The following is a 15,367-nucleotide window of genomic DNA, read 5'->3' as shown; positions in this document are numbered from 1 at the left end:
TGGGAGGGGACATATCCAGGACAGCTGACCCAAACTGGCTAAAGGGATATTCCATACCATATGATGTCATGCTCAGCAATAAAAGCCAAGAGAAAGGAGGAGAGGGGGGCATTCGTTATTAAGGTGTTTGTCTTCTAAAGCAACCACTATGCACACTGAGGCCCTACTTCCCAGGAAGTGGCTGGACATCACTTGCTGATGGGAAGTAGAGAATAAATCTTTTTGTTTTCCTTTGCTTCCACGTGCAGCCTTTGCTCTTCTTTATTAAGCTGCCTTTATCTTGACCCACGAGTTTTTCATCTCATTTTCTCCTCCTGTCCCACTGAGGAGGGGGAGTGAGAGAGGGTCTTGGTGGGCACCTGGCAACCAGCCAAGTTCAACCCACCACAATGCCAAATGAGTCCACTACCTTTTCCACATTCAAGTAACGCATGTGTATTTCCCAGCTCTCCATCCATGCTGAAAATTTCTATTTTATTTGTAATAATTTTCAAAGTCCTGGAGTAACTAGGGAAGGGGAATGGGAGATACTTCAAACTATGCAAAGCAATTTCTTTCTAGAAAAACAGGAGTGGGAAATAAAAAAGTTTTTTAACATGGATTATGCAAATTATACTTCAAAATCACTGAGCTATCATGTTAAATTAACTACCCAGTCAGTAACACTCCTGTACAGGGAACCTTGCATTCTAATTACCAGAATCAGGTTTAAATTGTATTTTGAAGGATCAGGACAGAAGTAGTGACAGACACAAGCTAAAATTCAATGAATCTTTGAGTTGCTCTTATTTTTGCAGTTATTGAAAGTTACACTGTAATAAAGAGGAGCAACGTTAACATCAACACAGATAAATCATTCATATGCAAAATATCAACCTGAAAATAAAGAAATATGTAATTAAGTGGAGAACAAAAATATACTTTATGTGTTTTCTCACTTCATATATACTGTTAGCTATGTGTGCAAATGTAATTAATAAGGCACACATGATAGATCTTTGGCCTATTACAATTGGATAAAATTTTCTCCAAAGGAAAGATATAGGATACTATAAAAATTATCATAAAACCATGTAAATAAAACAATAGAAAGACATCTTTGCTTTTTCTCTATCTTGTTCTTCAAAAGCTAGGAACTAGTGTATGCTTGTTAAGTCAATGAATCTTCCCATGAATGTTTTTATTTTTCAGGTTTGTAAAGTGACTTGAATTTCTCAGTATTACTAAAAATCAAATAAATTTCAACTTTTACTGATATGCAATATGCATATGCCATTTTCTCCATAAAAATTTAAGCTTTACCACACTGCATAAAATAAACACTCATTGTATTTTGCACATTGAAAAGCTATTGCCAACATCTTGTTGTGACGGCAATCAATAATAAAGCAGCTTTATATAATTTTTTCCTCATTCATCAAATCAAGAATACCTTGACTGTCAATGTCTCCTCTTCTTCCTTGGTTAAAAAAACAGAAGTCATCCCTCAACATAAGAAGTGATTGCCTGATTTCTTCCAATGTTGTAAAATAAGCTGAAGAATAAACTGAGCTGAATTTGAAAACTCATTTTGGAGTTAGAGTACCATACAGACTAGGACTTTATGCCTTGATGGAGTGATTAAGGGGTTTTTTTTCTTTAGCCCTCTATCTCCCTCACACAAACTCAACTCAGATGATCACTGTATATTGTCTTACCACTAAAGCAGCCCAAATGACTGAACAAGCCAAACACTGCAAACAGAAAGATATCACATATCTTCAAATACACTTGAGAATGAATTTGCAAGTGATCCAAGTTATCTAACATGTAAAATGTTGTCCTGGTTTCAGCTGGGATAGAGTTAATAGTCTTCCTAGCACCTGGTACAGTGCTATGTTTTGAGTTGGGTATGAGCAGAATGTTGATAACACACTGATGTTTTCAGTTGTTGCTAAGTAGTGTTTAGACTAAAGTCAAGGATTTTTCAGCTTCTGATGCCCAGCCAGCAAGAAAGCTGGAGGGGTACAAGAAGATGGCACAGGACACAGCCAGGGCACCTGACCCAAACTGGCCAACGGGGTATTCCATACCATGTGACGTCCCATCTAGTATAGGAACTGGGAAGTGGGGGCGGGGGATCGCCGCTCTGGGACTAGCTGGGTGTCGACTGGCTGGGGGGTGAGCAATTGCACTGCGCATCATTTGTATATTCCAGTCCTTTTATTATTACTGTTGTCATTTTATTAGTGTTATCATTATCATTATTAGTTTCTTCCTTTCTGTTCTATTACACTGTTCTTATCTCAACCCATGAGTTGTTTTTTTTTCCCATTCTCTCCCGCTGGGTGGGGGGGAAATGAGTGAGCGGCTGCGTGGTGCTTAGTTGCTGGCTGGGGTTAAACCACGACAAATGTAAGGCATTAAATCAGACTGACCACAAAAAGAATCAAAGGAACAGGAAAAAAGGGTTTATAACTCTTTTCAGCATCTGACAGCAACAAAATCCTACTTACACAAAATACATCAAGGAAGGTATAAATAAGTATGAATTTAAAAAAAAAGAATGGTTAAACTTGGTTTGATATAGAGAAATAAAGATGATTCTCAATACTACATTACAGTTACTTTAGTAATTGTAAAATGTTTAGCATAGGGTTTATTAGGCTACCCAGATCCTAGCTACCTGGATAATTTTAAAAGTATCTCATCATCATGAGCAGTATCATTCTTTTAATACTTAATGGGTGAATTAAGAATTATTCCAACTGCTGACATTTCAAATACTGAAGAATCCAGAAAGCAGAACACTACTCTATACATCATTAAATTATGAAGAAAAAGAATTAACATGTTAAGCCCATATTGTTCAGCCTATCAAAATTACATAGATTAATCTATCAGTTAAAATAAAAAAGGCTTCAACAACTCCAATCTTCTTCTAGTCTCAAATTGTCTCATCTCTCAAATTAAAGATAACTTGAAAGCTTATTCAATATATAACTGTTGGGTCAATGTTTCTTATCTTCTACTTTAACATGGAATTACCAGATATACCATCCTGTGCTGCTACCCCCCTCCTAAATTTTACAAGTTTTTGGAAAACTCACTCTTAGGAAGGTTAGATTTCTGAAAGAAAACAGAGGGGAGAAAGGGGCATGAGATACGTGGTAGGACAGGTATGCCTATCCTACCACACTTTCTAAAATCAGAAGTAAAGCATTAATAAATACTATTTTACTTTTAAATATTTTTTTATTTCCCAGGTAGTTTGTATATCCAGACATGGGACTGGAAGTTCCACAACCTATCTAAGCAATACTACATCTCTGCCTACATTCCAAAAGCAAGCACAGGTAGTGTTTTCCTCAATCCTCCCAGTAATGGGGAGAGGCTTCAGAAGAAACAGGTGAACCCAAGACATCAATACCAGGCTTGAGGACTGGTGCCTCCACCAGAACTTTGGTTTTTATAACCATGGAAGAGTCTTTGAGACACAAGGTATGCTGGGGCCTGACAGGATCCACCTGTCCCAATGGGGGAAACACTTCTTTGCTCATAAGCTGGCAGGACTGATTGAGAGGGCTTTTGTGGGAACATATTTAGCTAACGGTCACAAGAGCATTCCAGACACCTTTAGAAGGCCTTGAACAGAATAAACAAGAAGACAAAAATAAGAAAGATACCAATTAGAAGAACACAGGTGCGCATTCCACGATAAAGGGAACTTGGCACAAAGAACCTCAATTCGGCAGTTTATCTTGACCAATTAGACTGAGACAAGTTTCGCATGTTTTAGTTAGTATAACCAATTATCTCTTATGTTTATGCGCGTGTACAGAGTTAGTATAACCAATTATCTCTTATGTTTATGCGCGTGTACAGAGTTAGTATAACCAATTATCTCTTATGTTTATGCACGTGTACAGTGTTGATATAACCAATCATTAAGTGTAACTAGGCGCGTGGACAGCACGTGAATAATGTGTGTAACCAATAGTAAAATAGCTAAACGCATGTACAGATGTAACCAATGTATAAAATGACATCTGATGCTCTAGTAAAGGGTCTTCAACTATGATCATATTGATCTGTCGTTGAGTCCATGATTATGCTCCCGCAGGCTTTAAACTAGAATCGATGGGCGAAGGGGATACCAACAGGATTGCAGTAGGTAAGCCAAGGTTGGCATTGCATCACCTGAGGGTGGCAATGCTGGTGGGAACATTTACGCTGCTCCTGGGAGCACGGAGGGCTTAGGAGCACATCTGAAACGCTTGTACACCAACACATGCAGTATGAGAAACAAACAGGATGAACTGGAAGCATTGGTCAGCTCCCAGAGCTATGATGTCATTGGTATTAGTGAGACTTGGTAGAATGAGTCCCATGACTGGAGTGCTGGGACAGAGGGCTACAGGCTGTTCAGGAGGGATAGGCAGGGCAAGCGAGGTGGAGGAGTTGCACTATACGTAAGGGAGAGGTGTGACTGTACAGCCCTTACAGTTAGCGATGATGTGGTTGAGAGCCTCTGAGTGAGGATTAGGTGGATGGAAAACAAAGCAGATGTCGTAGTAGGTGTCTACTATCAATCGCCCAGTCAGGGTGTAAGCACTGATGAGTTATTCTATAGGCAATTAGCAGAAATTTCTGGATTGGTAGCCCTTGTCCTTATGGGAAATTTCAACTTCCCAGGCATCAACTCGGAATATCATACTGCTGTGACAAGCAGGTCTGGGAAATTCCTGAAGTTTGTGGAAGATAACTTCTTGTCACAAGTACTCAGTCAGCCAACTAGGAAGGATGCCCTCCTAGACTTGTTGTTTGTGAATAGAGAAGGACTAATGAGGGATGTGATGGTAGGTAGCTGTCTTGGCCACAGTGATCATGAAATGGTCAAGTTAACATTTTTGGTGTAATGGGAAAAAAGGTCAGCATAGTTGCTACCCTGGATTTCAAGAGAGCAAACTTTAAGCTACTCAGGGAGCTAGTTAGCAGTGTCCCCTGGGAATCTTCTTTTGAGGGCTTAGGGTTCCATGAGTGCTGGTCAGTTTTTAAGAACCACCTTTTAGAAACACAGCAGCAGGCAATCCCATTGTGTCGCAAGTCAGGCAAGCGGGGCAGAAGACCAGCTTGTCTGAACAGGGAACCCCTCTTGGAACTCAGGAGGAAAAAGAAATTGTATGATCTCTGGAAGTGAGGTCAGGCTTTGCAGGAAGATTACAGAGCCCTGGTTTGCATATGCAGGGAGAAGATGTGAAAGGCCAAAGCTCAACTAGAGTTGAAGCTGGCCAATGTTGTGTCAGACAACAAGAAAGGCTTTTTTTAAGTATGTTAATAGCAAGAGGAGGTCTAAAGAAAACATTAGACTGATACTTGTTGAGGATGGTCACCTGACAAATAGGGATGAAGAAAAAGCAGAGGCATTCAATGAGTTTTTTGCCTCAGTCTTTAATAATACTGATTGACCTTGGGCTGCCCAGTCCCCTGAGTCGGAGGACCACGACTGCGGGAACAGTGGTTTTCCATTTGTGGACACTGAAATTGTAAGGGACCAGATGTATCAGCTGAATGTTCACAAGTCCATGGGGCCTGATGGGATTCATCCTAGAGTACTGAAGGAGGTAGCAGATGTTACGGCAGGACCCCTCTCCATCATCTACCAAAGGTCTAGAGAGTCTGGGGAGGTCCCCACTGACTGGAAGCTAGCCAATGATATTCCAATTTATATAAAGGGCATGATGGAAGACCCAGGGAACTACAGACCTGTTAGTCTAACCTCAGTTCCTGGAAAAATTATGGGGAAGTTCACACTGGATGCTACTGAAAGGCATTTAAAGGACAATGCAATCATCAGGCACAGTCAACATGGGTTCACAAAGGGAAAGTCCTGTTTAACTAATTTGATATCCTTCTATGACAGGGTCACCCACCTGGTGGATGAACGGAAGGTGGTGGATGTATTTTTTCTGGATTTTAGTAAGGCTTTTGATACTGTCCCTCACAGCATCCTTCTGGACAAGTTGTCCAACTGTGAGATGAGCAGGTTCACGGTGTGCTGAGTGAAGAACTGGCTGAAGGGCAGGGCTCAAAGGGTTGTAGTGAATGGGGCTACATCTGGCTGGAGACCGGTCACCAGCAGTGTTCCTCAGGGTTCAATTCTAGGGCCAGTTCTGTTCAATATCAACCATCTGGATGCAGGAGTTGAATGCACCATTAGCAATTTTTCTGAGGATACTAAACTGGGAGGTGCTGTTGACTCTCTTGAGGGACAAGAGGCCTTGCAGAGGGATCTAGATAGATTGGAGCATTGGACAATCATCAATGGCATGAAATTTAACAAGACCAAATACTGGATTCTGCACCTGGGATGGAGTAACGCTGGACACAAGCATAAATTTGGAGAGGAGTGGCTGGAGAGCAGCCCTGCAGAAAGGGATCTGGGGGTGCTGGTTGACAGCAGGCTCAACATGAGTCAGCAGTGTGCCCTGGCAGCCAAGAGGGCAAACCACATCCTGGGGTGCATTAAACACAGCATAACCAGCTGGTCAGAAGAGGTGATTATCCCTCTGTATTTAGCGTTGGTGCAGCCTCACCTTGACTATTGTGTGCAGTTCTAGGCCCCACAATTTAAGAAGAATGTTCAGGTCCTTGAATGCGTCCAGAGGAGGGCAACAAAGCTGGTGAAAGGGCTGGAAGGCATGTCCTATGAGAAGCAGCTAAGGACTCTGGGTTTGTCTAGTTTGGAGAGAAGGAGGCTGAGGGGAGACCTCATTGCTCTCTACAGCTTCCTGAGGAGGGGAAGTGGAGAGGGAGGTGCTGATCTCTTCTCCCTGGTATCCAGTGACAGGACGCATGGGAATGGTTCAAAGCCGCGGCAGGGGAGGTTCAGACTTGACATTAGGAAGCATTTCTTTACCGAGAGGGTGGTCAAACACTGGAATAGTCTTCCTAGAGAGGTGGACAATGCCCTTAGTAATATGCTTTAACTTTTGGTCAGCCTGGGACAAGATGATTATTGTAGGTTCCTTCCAACTGGAACTATTCCAAACACACACACACCCCTGCCCCCCCCCCCCCAAAAAAAAAAAACCAACACAAAAAACCCTGCCACACGCACAAAAGACCACCACACACCACCACCACCAAACCACAAAAAACCCACATCGAACAAAAAAAAAAAAAAAAACCACCTGTAAAACATGGAAGTTATTCACAGAATAGTTGAGGTTGGAAGAGACCTCCAAGATCATCTAGTTTAAGTCCCCATCTCAAAGGAGGGTTAACAAGAATAGATTGCTTAGGACCTTGTTCAGTCATGTTTTGAGTATGTCTAAGGACGGAGACTCCACAACCTCTTTGGGCACCCTCTTCCAGTGTTCTATCACGCTCACAGGGGCGGGGGGGGGGGGGGGGGGGGGGAAGTAGTTTGTGTTCAGATGGAATTGTCTGTATTTCAATTTGTGCCCACTGCCTCTTCTTCTGTCACTGGCCACCACTAAAAAGAGTCTGTCTCTCTCTTGTTTGTTCCCTCCCATCAGGTATTTATACACAGTGATAAGATTTCCTGCCCCCAGTCTTCTCTTCTCAAAGCTGAACAGTCCCAGCTCTCTCCACCTGTCCTCATATGACAGATACTCTAATCCCTTCATCATCTTCATGGCCCTTTGCTAGAAGCCTACAACACCTGGACTCAGTATTCCCAGTCTCCCATCCAAGTACTAACTGGGCCCAATGCTGCTTAGCTTCTGAGATGAGATGAAATAGAGCATGTTCAGGATGGTGTGGCCACACGCTAGTAAGCATGTATTTTCTGTTTGAGATTTCACGATATGCAGTTAGTAAAATCGCCCCCCCCAAACGGACTTTGCCAATTTTTACATGAAAAAGTAGATATTACTCCAGTAGTCACCTGTCTATCTTATCCATGGAATAAACAGAAAGATCAAGAAAGTTACATGCTTTACTGAAGTCCATGGGAAAATATTATTTCATTATATAGTCAAAATAATCCACTCAATATGTATTTAACATTTCCTATATATTAGGACCTTCAAATAGACAACTAGAAGACAAGACTACAGATTAGCTGTTTTGTAGAGATGATATAAGAAATAATGAAAGCAGACTTCCATATGAGAGAGTGTAAATACAGTCTGTTAGTTATACTCATCTATAGAAGTTTTGAGCAATTTGTATACAGAATGGTGGGAGAATATGCAAAGGAAAAAGGTTAGTGGAAAAAGTAGTCTTCCTATGCATCACAGAACACTAGATTCCCGAGATGTACCCAGGAATTTTCCCCCATGATCACCCAGAATAATTTTGGCTTGTTTTTGGAATATAGGCAGAGACATAGCATTGCTTACATAGGTTGCGGACCTTCCAGTCCCATGTGTGGATATTCAAATTACCTGGGAAATAAAACAATAGTCAACTTTTGAGTTGGTTTCCTTACTATTTTTCAGGCTCTTACTTTTGTATGGAAAATCTTGGTTTATAATTTATGTGACTATAACTGTAATCAATACTCTGCAAACAAAGAATAGATTTGCTTTATTTTATCCATTTTTTTAATCCCACTTACAATCACTAAAACTGCAAGAGAAGACTATTAAGAGAAGCAACACTACTACCAAGGATGATTTTTATAAAATTCCAGTCTAATACTAGTATCAGATTTAAAGCAGATACCTTCAGAGCATTTAAAGAAATAGCTTACTATAAAAAAGATCAATGAAAATTATTTAACAGATGCATTTAAACAAGCAGCACTTCTTCAACCTCTAGTTTTTCACCTTGAAGACAAACTCTACATTTTTAGATAAGTTATAAAAGAAGAAAAACAGATTTTCTCTCTGCCTCAAGAAATGCTCATAAATCATTTCATTATCTTGCATAAATTCATACTTCCTATGTTTCTGTTCTGGATTCAATGCTTTTCAGCCACTTCTGATTGTTCCATACAACAATCCACATTAGTCTTCATATATTTAAAGACTTCCTTCTTCCAGTGTCCATAATGAATAAAACAGTACAAATATTAAAAAGCCCACAGAAAGTTATTCCTTTTTTCCTATTTCTTATTTATTGCCCTCTGCAGTAGATCTTATGGTAAATAATTTGGGGCAGTTGCCACCTTCATTTTGCATCATTATCTTGCATTACATACTGTTTGAACTTGCAAGAAGTTTATCAACTTTCAGTAAATACTAACTTGGACAGAATTTGAGCCTAGGAGTATATCAGTAATTCCCCAAAACATTCAACAAAAACTAGAAGTCTTTCAAAGCCAAGCAGTTCTCTTTCACTGAGGAGGATCTTTGCAACCTAGGTACCAAAATATTCAAAAACCCCTCTAAAACCATATTATCATAATTTAGTGATGCTTAATCTTTTAATCTTGTTTCCATCCCATGTCAAGGAAAGAATTTTCTCTAGGTAAATGTATTTTATATATACACTTCAAGTGAATCCAGCAGTAGGAAATTAATTTCCTAAAGTAATAACTTATTGCAGTAAGCTTCTGGAGCTATACTATCTAATGTTGCAAAGCCATTTGAGACTAATAAGACTTCCACTAATTTGCTAATTAGTTTGACATCACCTAGGGTGTGGGCTTTTAGCCTATCATCCTCCTAATAAGCCATGTAACTAGAGAATGGGCAAAAGAGGATTTACCTTCATCAAAGGCTGACACTGCAGCTAGCTTGATTTTCAATGAGGATGTCTGGAGGCCAGACTGATTAATGTAGAAGGTACTCAAGCAGCCTGTGTGTGGGATATACATAGGTTAATAAGGTTCCAATTGCTTAGTCTCAAACCATTGTCCATTTGAAATCATATGAAGAAGTCCACTGAACTTCTTAGTTAAGAGACCTCAACGTTTTCTCAGACACACCAGCTGCTGGATCCCTATCCACTCAGAAGCCAAACTGGAAGTGAGAGAAATTCTCTATTGGGATGAAGAATACCCTGGTTCTAGATAAACAAGTCTGGAAAATTTCTGATTGTGTGATAAGCAATGGCCTCAATTAAAAGAAAAAGGTGAGTTTTCACTACTGAGAAGTCTTGATAATCTTATTCATAGAGTTGTCACAGATTCAAGGATGGAGCTGTATTGATAGCTTCTTCCACGAAAGGGGAAACTTATCTCTTGTAATTTCTTTTTGTACATACTAACATATTTTTATACCCATGGCAAAACAAACCCATCCCAAGTTTCATCACTCTGAAGTGATCTGCACTTCTGACCAAAGTATCATTCACATGTTTTAAGGTGTTTAATTTAATGACTTTTTTCAACAATGAAGATAATTTCTCCCTTTCTTGTCAATACCCATTTCTATTATTTATACTTTAAAACCCCTACTGAATGTCTCCGATAAAACTAACATTTTAATTTTCCCCTTCATATACACAAAACTCCCTATTATAAATAGTAGCTTCCAAGACAACACAGCATTCTCCTAATTACATGTCATAATCCAATTTATAGGGTGAAGAAAATCATTTACAGGAGAAAAATACTTCAAAAGAAACAAGTTACACTTAAGCTTTTGAAGGCTTTTAGAATGTGCTTAGTTACAACTAACTACTAAGCAAGTTAGTTAAAACTCTTAGTATATTCTTAAGAAATACCGAAATCTTGTGATCATATCAGTAAGTTATCAGCAATATGTTATAAAAATTCGTTACAAAAACAATAAAATACACACAACTATTAAAACTTACCTATTATAATATCTGCCTCCCATCATAAACTGATTGCTTGATGTTGGACATATCTTAAAACGCTGAATATTTTCACTGGTCCGAAAATAAAGTGAATAATCACCAGGTGTATTATCTGAAGGCCTCACAAGAAAACTGCACACCTGACCAACTGAAAAGATATCATAATACAGTATTATTCACTGTTACTTATCTTAGTGTCATGAACTCTTATCAAAGCTCTTTCTGTACAAATTAGCAAGAATTGCACACTTAAAGGAGAAAGTCTGATGTAAGTTCCAACAACAATCCCCGTTCTTTACCCAAATGGAATGAAGTAGTACTAAACTGCCAAAGTTAATGCAAAATCATTTGGCTGTAGCTGACAACCTATCCCCACTTTTGCCACCTCTTTACAAGAACATATGGTGTGTGGGGGGGAGGTTTGACAATGTTTTCAAAAAAACCTAAAGAATTTTGTTCTCATATTTAAGGTATGTTATTTGACAGTATGAGTCAGAAATCTTGATGCTTTCATTTTAAAAATTATTTCCTCTATGAGGAGACTAAAAAAAGTTTATAATACATTCTCCCATAAGTACATAACAGTATTTTCTCCTCAGCATTTTGATGAAGCCCAAGATATTTTTTTATTTATATATATTACAAAAAATTTTTAAAATTAACTATTTCAATTAGAATTATGAAACTAACTGTACTTGAGAACATAAAAAAAATACTCAATGCTCAGCCATGAGGTTTTTTCCCCATATAGTAGCAACCACAAGTCTGATGCTCATATGTTCATACAGAAAAAACAGGTTTTGCTGCAGTCTGTTATAAACAGGATTACTTTGTGTCATTCTACTACCACTGTATTTCCATCTGAAATACAAGTACCTGTCATCAGCAAATTGTAAGCCTCTTGTTTGGAGATCTTCCCATGGAACCATCTTAAAGATGAAGAGAAAAATTAGAAAGCAAGACTATCAGCTCTCTTTTTTAGTTGTTGTGACATCTAAGGCTCTGACACCTATGAATTAATCTTTATTTAAAAAATCTAGTACATATAGATTATATAAGCAACTGTTATGTTACTCAGCGATTCTGTTTTTCTACCAATGGAATGAAAAATAAATATCTACAGCTATATTAACAAACTCATTTCAATACAAGTGTCCAACATGAAGTAGATGTTCAAATCCAAGTGTGTTTAGAGATGAAAAGGCATTGTTTAAATGCTAGATAATTTGACAGGCATGAGTCAGTCTGAGTCAGTCTCAGAAAGCAATTTATTTGAAACATGAAATGCAAAGCGCAAAGAGATTAATGAAAGTTAAATACTGTACAGAATAACTAAAATTGAATTTTGCTAGAAGCTGAGGAAATAAAACCTAGCTTTGTTAGACTACTGAGTATGAATTGCTTTAATCTCACACCTTGCATCTTCCACAGAGTCCTGCGTCAGAGCATCATCCTAAAAATATACAGCAATCTGTCCAGTCTCAACCTAATACCTATGATTATAGGAAACAGCTTGAGATTGCATGGCTATTCAGTTTACACGTGGCACACCACATGCTACATCTTAAGAGCTCATCCTGTCCTTTAAAGGAAAGCTAGAAATATGGCCTTTCTTTGCAGAATGCGTGTGTGCACGCATGCGCGTGTTTTAAGTGTGTAAAAGAAAGCCTCTTTTACACATCAAAAAAGAGCTCTACTTCTAACTTGCTTTCTATATTACCTTTACAGGACAATCTCTGGCTATTGGAATATTTGCAGAAATCCCTGCCTCCCCTGGAATCCTCCGAGCAGCATTAGTAACTGGACTGACACTGTCAAGCTCTAATAATCTGCTACGAACTACTTTGTTAAAAAAAAAAAAAAAAAAATTCCTGTATTTGAAGGCATCCCTACTACTGTTATACTGCTATGCCAAACTGTCTAGCAGAACACTGGGGACCAGTAAACTGAAGCCACGCACCAATGATTTTCTTTCCCCTATTGAAAAAAAAACCGAACAAAACAAACAAACAAACAAAAAAAACCTGTCCCAGTTTCAGCTGGGATACAGTTAATTTTCTTTCTAGTAGCTGGTAAGCTGGTATAGTGTTATGTTTTGGATTTAGTGTGAGAATAATGTTGATAACACACTGATGTTTTCAGTTGTTGCTAAGTAATGTTTAGTCTAAAGTCAAGGGTTTTTCAGATTCTCATGCCCAGCCAGCAAGAAGGCTGGAGGGGCACAAGAAGTTGGGAGGGGACACAGCCAGGGCAGCTGACCCAAACTGGCCAAAGGAATATTCCATACCATGTGACGTCATGTCTAGTATATAAACTGGGGGGAGTTGGCATGGGAGGGATCACTGCTCGGGAACTAACTGGGCATCGGTTGGCAAGTGGTGAGCAATTGCATTGTGCATCACTTGTTTTGTATATCCCAATCCTTTTATTATTATTATTGTAATTTTATTATTGTTATTATTATCATTTTTAGTTTCTTCCTTTCTGTTCTATTAAACTGTTCTTATCTCAACCCACGAGCTTTACTTTTCTTCCTGATTCTCTCCCCCATCCCACTGGGTGGGAGGAAGTGAGTGAGCAGCTGCATGGTGCTTAGTTGCTGGCTGGGGTTAAACCATGACAGAAACAAACTCCCCCAAAAAACCCAACCAAGAAATGCCTTCTGCAATCATCAGTCCTTTGGAGACTGCAAACTGGGCAATAAATACAGGAAGCAGCAGCAAGCAACTGGAGGACAGATGAAGTTATCCAGCTACTAGAAATTTTCTGTAACTTTCATTTGCTACTCATCTTTACTACTGAAAATAATAAAACAATCAACAGTTTCCCATAATATCAATTCATTGTTCACTGTAAATTGTATTAGGTTTGGTTTTGTTTTTTTAAAGTATTTAACAAGTTGGAATTCACTGCAAACAGATTATTCTATAGTCTCCTGGTTTTCGCTTTAAGTGTTAGCACATGAGGCTAATATATAGAAAGTGTTACTATTACACTATCATTCCTCTAATGATACTTTGTTCCCTCTCCTGCATTTAGAGTTGAGCAGACCTGATAAAAAGGTTACCTTTAAGGCAAACTGTATGTGTATAAAAAAACCCCCACAAATCAGAAAACACCACAACCTCCATTGTACATATTCTGGGTAAAGTGATCACACAGAGACTCATCCAAGATTTTATCACTGCAAAACCCATTAACATTATGCATAACTAATACAAGACTTCATGTCAATTACCTATGCATCTTCAACAGCTAGTATAGAAGAAAAGTCTTAACATAAAAAAACAAGTACACACCGCTTTGGTTCACCTTCCCAATCTCATAGCTAAAGTTTACAAACAGTTATTTTATAATTTGTTTTTAATAACAAAACAAAAATCCTTACATTTTGCCTTCATGTGGATCTTCTTCTCTTCCCTAATAGGAGAATTAACATATTAAGTGCATGACAACAGTATGCTTGAGTTTAGAAAAGTAAACTTCAGAGGTTAAGACCTTCTGTAAAAATAAACAGCACTAAAAAGTCCAAGACATTTTTTAACTAGATGGCTTATTGCACAGTTCATGTAAAGACATTTTCAACTTCATTCACTAAGTGGAAATTCAGCCATAACACATTATTTCAAAAGATTGTTTCTGTCACTCTTCAAGTCCTTCTTTATATGTGGTAACTTAAATCTCAACTTTCCTGAGCTTCAACCACTAATGCAGAAATCTACAGTTAGATGCTCTAACACTAGCATTTCAATTTAGTCATTCACATCCTGATATAGATGTGAGAAACAGGTGAAGCAAACTCTACTAATAGCAAAATATATATGCTGCAAAGTAAACATCATCAGGACTCCAAAGCAATGGTGAACTTCTTTTAAAAAAAGCATGTGGGAGGGTGGGGGGGATGTTTTTATCCATTAAATCATCTCTTCTCCTGCAGTAATTCAATTATCTTTAGGTCACCTGGTTAGCTTCCTGACTTAGCATAAGCCCTTCTAGGTATAATTAACTCATCAATATACTTTTTAACCCACGCTTGGCCCTTAAAAAAAAAAAAAGGACATACTGCAGTGCAAAATTTCAGTCTATATATTTATGAATGTTTCATAGCAAACAAAAAAAATAAAAAAGAATGCAAATGAATGACTAGCAAATTCTTTATCAGGACTGGTGAGTTTAGGGAACTGCCTAATAAGTTCACAGTATCATTCATTTGCACATGAACTTGTTTGGATAACATGTGAATAAGTACTTTGTTTGGATATTGAATCAGACTTAAAGGTTTGTTATACTATTTAAAAACTGGCAGATTCAATTACTGCAAGAAGGTTTAGAAAAGCACATAAAGTCAGGCAGTTAAATGCCACTAGTTTGGGTTTATTTCAATGTTAACTTACACACAAATAATAATAATAAAAAAATCAAATCTCAGTTCTGTAACAGATTTGAATATAAAATTACTTACCACTTCTTCTACCAGGTCTTCTACAATAAGACCTTGTTCATCTGTCCGTAGGTTTGTAACCCACATCCAGCCATCTTCCAATTCATTATGGACAATAAACATATCTCCTTTAAGGAAACTGAAGAGTGTTACAGTAAGATTCATGTTAGAAGTACAATCATAATACAAAGTTTAATGAACACAATGAAT

The 15,367-nt window shown here is 38.3% G+C and overlaps 1 protein-coding gene across 8 annotated transcripts in view; it reads right to left on the bottom strand.

Moving 5' to 3' along the window:
* The window catches only part of LOC121232770 (ras GTPase-activating protein 1), a 128,057-nt gene that overhangs the window by 61,324 nt on the left and 51,366 nt on the right, over positions 1 to 15,367 (bottom strand). For all 8 annotated transcript variants that reach the window (XR_005931684.1, XM_041121188.1, XM_041121189.1 and 5 more), the window contains 4 exons: positions 15,179 to 15,296; positions 14,105 to 14,136; positions 11,593 to 11,645; positions 10,714 to 10,864 (listed from right to left, as the gene is read on the bottom strand). Coding sequence is in view for 7 of the 8 variants with exons in the window: in XM_041121188.1 (XP_040977122.1) it covers positions 10,714 to 10,864; positions 11,593 to 11,645; positions 14,105 to 14,136; positions 15,179 to 15,296 (354 nt within the window). In the remaining variant the exon portion in view is untranslated. The remainder of the gene's footprint in view (positions 1 to 10,713; positions 10,865 to 11,592; positions 11,646 to 14,104; positions 14,137 to 15,178; positions 15,297 to 15,367) is intronic.

The sequence above is a fragment of the Aquila chrysaetos genome, chromosome W (assembly GCF_900496995.4).
Source record: "Aquila chrysaetos chrysaetos chromosome W, bAquChr1.4, whole genome shotgun sequence".
Lineage (NCBI taxonomy): Eukaryota > Metazoa > Chordata > Aves > Accipitriformes > Accipitridae > Aquila > Aquila chrysaetos.
This window is presented reverse-complemented; position numbering and strand designations above follow the sequence as displayed.